At 48.1% G+C, this 6,264-nt stretch overlaps 1 protein-coding gene across 2 annotated transcripts in view; it reads left to right on the forward strand.

Moving 5' to 3' along the window:
* MACO1 (macoilin 1) overlaps nucleotides 1-4,620 on the forward strand; it is a 63,589-nt gene extending 58,969 nt beyond the window's left edge. For both annotated transcript variants that reach the window (XM_042950071.1, XM_042950072.1), the window contains one exon: nucleotides 4,134-4,620. In XM_042950071.1, coding sequence (XP_042806005.1) covers nucleotides 4,134-4,336 — 203 coding nt within the window. In that variant the 3' untranslated portion in view covers nucleotides 4,337-4,620. The remainder of the gene's footprint in view (nucleotides 1-4,133) is intronic.
* The last annotated feature ends 1,644 nt before the right edge of the window (nucleotides 4,621-6,264 follow it).

Raw genomic sequence — 6,264 nt, forward strand, 5'->3', positions numbered from 1 at the left:
AGCTAACTTAGTAGGAGAAGGTTATTTCAACAGGCACTTAAAGAACATTCAAAGCATGCGTACGAGAAGCTGAAGGAGAGAGAGGTACAGATAAGACACAGTGTGGTGGGGGATCTACTAGGGTGTTCAAACTTTTTGGTCTTGGGGACCCCTTGACACTCTTAAAATTCTTGAGTAACCCAAGGAGATTTTTTCCAAGTGGGTTATGTCAATCAGTATTTACCTATTAGAAACTGAAACTTGGGGGCACCTGGGTGGCTCAGTCGGTGAAGCATCCGACTTTGGCTCAGGTCATGATCTCGCAGTCTGTGAGCTCGAGCCCCATCTCGGGCCCTGTGCTGACAGCTCAGAGCCTGGAGGCTGCTTCGGACTCTGTGTCTCCCTCTTTCTCTGCCCTTCCCCGCTCGTGCTCTGTCTCTGTCTCTCAAAAATAAATAAACGTTAAAAAAAAATTTGTTTAAAAGAAATTAAAACTTAAAACATGTATTAATTCATTTTCAAATAGCATAATAAACATATAACTTATTTGTATGAGAAAGAACTATATTTGCCCAAAACCCCAGAGAAAATTTAATGAGGAAAAATGGCATTGTTTTACTCTGAGCCAATCTCTTTAGTTTCTGGTTCAATAGAAGATAGTTCGGTTCTCATCCCTGTTTCTACCTTCAGTCTGTTGTAATTTTACTTGCATGTGGTTTCTAGAAGACTCCACTTACCCCCAGGAGGGAATGAATGTGCAGAAGGCCAACGATGTATTAGTATGATCACAAAGATGGCTGGACCCTGTGGGCCCTGTGTACAGCAGAGAGGCCTATTGCCAGTGGGTAGAGGTGGGGGACTTGAAGGGCCAGAGCAGTGATCAGGGGTGGCTTCACGAGGGAGGGGACATTGAGTGGGCTTTGAAGGATGGATTCTGGGGGCAGAGAATGGCAGGGGAAAGACATTGTTACCTGGGGGGCTTGTGCAAGCAAAAGAAAGAAACGTCCAGATGAGTGGTGGCCTCAGGCTGGAGGACTTGGGAGATGAGGGGGACCGTGCATGAAGCCAAACCAGACTGTGTCTTCCCTAGATTTTTCAGGAGGGACGGGGTGACGTGTTCTGGCCATTATTTTGGAAACGTCTTTCCAATAGCAATGTGAAAGATGGATCTGGAAGGTGAGATTGAGGAGAGGCAGGTAGACTCCCTAGGAGGCTGTGACTGTCTTTTGTCTCAGAGGTGGGGAGTGTGGGGGAGGGAGGGTGGTCCAGACAGGGAGGGAAGGAAAGTGGAGGCACCTGGGGGATGTGGGAGGATAAAGTTGTTGGGAGCAGAGAAGAAGAACAGAACAGAATCAGGGAACGAGAAGAGAGAGTGACTTTGGTTGGAGATGCTCGGAGTTGGAGTCGTTTCCTGGACACCCAGGTGAGAGATCGTCGTCAGTCAGGGGGCATTTGGGGTCTCATCTCCAGCGAGAGGGCCCAAACCCCGGGAGCAGGGGGAATATACAAGTTGTGAAAAGTTAATGGAGCCGTAGGAGGGGCTTGGGATGGCCCAGATGATAGAGCAAGAAGAATGGCAGGTTGGGAGTCGGGCTTATTAATCTGTGGGCTCAGGGAAAAGCAGTTAAGAAGAAGGTTCCTGGGAATTCTGTTCTAAAGCTGACCTTCTGGGGCGCCTGGCTGGCTCAGTTGGAAGAGCACGCAGCTTTTCATCTCGGGGTCATGGGTTCAAGCCCCACGTTGGGTTGTAGAGACTACTTAAACTTAAAAAAATTTTTTTGGTTTAAATAAATAAAGCGGAACTTCTGGCCACACACCGGTTCCTGTGCCCTCCTGGCTCAGCTGGCTGCGAAAGGGGCCACCTCATTTCAGCTGCTCTGATTTGCACTGTGGGAGGACAGCCCCCTGGAGTGCGGGAGCACCTGGTCTCTGAGTGGCCAAGGGGAGTTTGGCTTCCCAGCGCAGACTGGGCTTCCGTGTCAGCCCCCGAATTCTTGCAAAGAGACAAAAAAAGCAAAGAGAACTGCCTTTTTCAAAGCTCCGGGAATGTTTGCATGTTACTGATTAAAAACATCAAACTTGCATCTGCGTGGGGAAAAAAAAAAAAGGATACAGCAGCTCACAGATGCCGTTAGGTATTTTATTCATCCGAGGCTTATTTTGTTCAAAGGGAAGGAGGATATTTGATGCGAACTTGAAGCTGAGGGGCCATGAAGGAAGTCAGAGCAGTTCCTTTCTACTGCTCTTTGCTGGGCCTTCCCACTACTTCCCCCCCTTGTCAAGCTGAGAATATTCTAATAAGGATCCAACTTTGTAATTCAAATCAAACCCCTTGTTGCTTTTCTGCTTCCTACTTTCTGTATCATTTGATTCATCCCACTTCCAAAATGACTTTCATCTCTACTACATGCTTGTTAAAGATATGTCACCGCGCCCTCTTGCATTTCAAATATATTACCACCTTCTGCAGGACTCAAACTGAGTGCAGCTCAAATGCAACCTCTTTTTTTTTTTTTTTTTTTTTGAAAGCATTTAAATTTCTGAAGTTCTGAAGGGCTACTCCTGGGTCCTGAGTGTTCTTCACACAGTAGACCAGGGAGCTTCAAAGCGTGATGCAAATTGCGTGGGCTCTGGAACAGTGGTGCCAGGTTTAAATCCCGCTCGACCTCTTAATCACGGAATGACTTTGGGCAGGAGACATAACTTGCAGAGCCTGAGCTTTCTGGGGGGCTGGGCACTAGGGATGTGGCAGCGAACAAGGGGACAAACCCAGCTTCTGCCCTCATGGAGCAGAGGCCACTGGAGATGACGGGCACAGAGCATCACCCAAATGGGTAGTTACAGGAGGTAAAAGAATGTGGTACGTGGGAGTGCAGACTGGAGCCAGACCGCACAGAGCTGAATCCTGGCTCTGTCATTCGGCCTCTCTCTGCCTCAGTTTCCTCATCTATAAAATGGATGATGATGATGATGATGGTAATTCCCACATCCTAGAGTCATTGTGATAAGTGAGTTTGTCTATGTAAGCACTTAGAGCAGTGCCTGGCACTTGTGTGTTAGCCATTGTAATTATTATCCTTACTAGAAGAAAGGGACAAAAAGGAAAGCATGGGATGTGTTGAGAATCTAGGGATTGGGGGGGGTGCGTGCAGGGTCGGGTCTGATTTTAAGGGGAGGGTCAGGGAAAGCCTGGTGAGGAAGTGAAACCTCAGGAGTGAACACAGAGCAGGAGAAGCCCAGAAGAGGAAGCGGCCCAAGGCAGGAGTTGGTTGGGTCAAGAAGCTAAGCATAGCGGGGGGAGGGGGGATGCTGGGCGGCCGAGTCAGGTAACGTGAAAGTGTCCGGCAGGTGCAAAGTGGGCCGACAGGCCGAGCGGCACAGTGCCAAGAGGTGGGGAGGAGCACACTGTGTCACTCTAGACCCCCCCAGTGCAGCCGCTGCCGGGCTTCGTGTGCCTTCTGTAGGGGAACCCCGAGGCCCAGCGTGCGGTGATGGATTCTCGGGCCTCAGGTGTTCTGTATCCCTCGGTCTGACACTCAGATGTCCAGCCTCCCAGAAAAATATTCCCGCTCAAGAGGTGCAGCCGTGGTGCACCCTCTCGGCTGCCGTGGGTGACTGCCGCGCTCCACACGTGGCTCAACGTGTCGCTTGTCACCCCTCCATAAACAGAATCCCTTTTTAAACACCTGTAAAACCACGGCCCACAGGCCCGACTGGCCTGCCACCTGTTCTTGTATTCCCCATGGGCTGAGAATGGTTTTTGCATGTTAGAAAAAGGCGGGGGGAGCGCCTGGGTGACTCAGTTGAGCATCTGACTCTTGACTGCGGCTCAGGTCATGAGATCGAGTCCCGAGTCGGGCTCCACACTGACAGCATGGAGCCTGCTTCGGATTCTCTCTCTCCCTCTCTCTGTCCCTCCCCCACTGTGCTCCCTGTCTCTCTCTCAAAATAAATCAACTTAAAAAAGAAAAAAAAAAACAAAGTGTGTGGCTCGCAATGCCTAAAATATTTACTGTTTGGCCCTTAACAGGAAAAGTTCCTACCCTTAGAAGCCATCAGAGCTGGAGGCGAACTCACTCGGGATTGGGCCTCCGCGAGGGATTGTGTTAGAGGGACCCTCCCTTCTCACTAACGGTGGGTCTTTGCTCTTTCAGGACAAATTCTTCAGAAAGACCAGGAAATCAAGGACCTTAAACAGAAGATAGCCGAAGTCATGGCCGTCATGCCCAGCATAACGTACAGCGCCACGACCAGCCCCCTGAGCCCCGTTTCCCCCCACTACTCTTCCAAATTTGTGGAGACCAGCCCCTCTGGACTTGATCCCAATGCCTCTGTTTACCAGCCCCTGAAGAAATGAAGGCCAGCTGTGGCTTTTGCCCAGCCATTTGGTTACCAGAAGGCATCACAAAGGAGCGTCTCTGGCAGTCAAGATAAAAAAAAAAAAAAAAAAAAAAAAAAAAGTTTATATTGTATTTTGTGGGACTGTATATGTTGTCGTTTTTAAAAAGGGGGGAAAGATAACATCCAAGTCTGATTAGAACTGCCCATCAGTTTTTCTTGTAAATTTTTAGAAGACCTCACAGAACTTTGCAGTTTATTTTTCTCGGCCAACACATTAAAACCATTCTTGGATTTCAAGTAGCCAGTTTTGCCTTTTATGTATTCTTACAGTTTCCTCTTGAAGAAAACAGACAGACAAACAAACAAACAAAAGCAGGGTTTTTGCTTCCCAATCCTTTATTTTTGTTCTGTTTTGTTCTTAAGCAAGCAAAACCTGCACGTTGGATTCACGTGGGATGCTAACAGAAGCGTTTCTTTTTTAGAGTGGAAGGGTTAATAACCTCACACAGCTTTGCTCTCATAGCTGCATTACCCAAGATGATTATTGACATGACAGAAAACAAAAGGTGATTACCCCTCCGAGGAGCAGACAGACCCCAGGAGTGTCCCGTAAGCCGAGGGGAGCCAGGTGATGGGACTTGGCTCTCGAGCGTCCCTGGGGTCGAGTCGGAAATGCTCCTGTCCCCCTCGGGTGTGCAGTCCTAGAAAATCGCTAGCAGTGCCTTGGGAAAAGACATTTCAAGAGGAAACTTGATGACTTTAAACTATCTTCCCCCTTCCCCATCATCTGTCTTCTATCTGTGTCGAGCTCACTGCGGATCCTGCTGTACAGCTGGCGTGTAGCTGGGCTCTTGGACGCCACCCCGGCTGCATCCCGTGTCCTCTCAGAGAAAGCACCCGGGTGTTCTGGACTTCTCGAGGCAAGCACCTGGGGGCGGGGAGCCGGGCCGTGTGTGTGTGCCACAGACCTGCAAAGACAGCCAAGGAAACCGGGTTCGGGTTTGTTGGGTTTCATTTTTTAATCTCCTTTCGTTTAACTGTGCTTTTCCTCTCTTCATCATCTTGTGTTGGATGATTTAAAAGAAACTTGACTATTCCTCAGCTCTTGTGCCAAGGAGGGTTTGTTTTTTTTTGTTTTTGTTTTTGTTCTTAAGAGTTTTAAACTCAAAACTCTGCACAAAGATTTCGGTTTCAAGTGTATATTAGACACTGGTAGAAAAGTGTTTGCACTGGCCACTTTTGGAAGTGTTTAAGAATCCGGGTGGGGGCGGGGGGAGGGCCGGGGAGAGGGAGGGGCGAGGCAAAATTGTATTGGGAAACTAGGAAAATTAAGGAACCAGATTGGTTTTGCTTCCTTGCCATGGATTCTGGAAGGACACCGTTCTTCCCAAATTTCCCGTCAATTGGCGTGCACGTCATATTTAAAGCAGATTAAGGGGGACGAGCAAGTCAGCAAAATCGAAGTATTAAAAAGAATCATCCTTTTAATCACAGATCTTATTTGGGGGTAAGAAAAAATAAAAAAAAACTTCTAGCTTTAGCCAGGTGTGCATGTTGCTGCCATTTTGCATTTTTGAATCATCTTGTGTAATTGTCACCTTGGAAGTGTTAACTCACAACTGTCACAGGTTTTTTTCATCCTTGTGCAAAAACATGGAAAATTGTCACTGACTTTGTGTTGAGGTTTCCCCCACTTTGCTGCCTTTTGGGACACTATTTTCGTTAAACACTTGGTCTTGGCTGCATTCTTTTTTTTTTTTTTTTTTTTTCTTTCCTGTGGGGTTCAAAAGAATAAAAACATTTTCTTACAGATAAAACTAGTTTTCTGCCTTTTTAAACTTTGCAGGAGGGACCGCAAGGTAGATTGTTCTGAATGGGCCTTCGATGGTCGCCCTTGCTCTCTCCCCATCCCGGGCCCTGTCAGGGGGCAGTGCCCCCCCCCAC

The sequence above is a fragment of the Panthera leo genome, chromosome C1 (assembly GCF_018350215.1).
Source record: "Panthera leo isolate Ple1 chromosome C1, P.leo_Ple1_pat1.1, whole genome shotgun sequence".
In the NCBI taxonomy this organism is placed as follows: Eukaryota; Metazoa; Chordata; class Mammalia; order Carnivora; family Felidae; genus Panthera; species Panthera leo.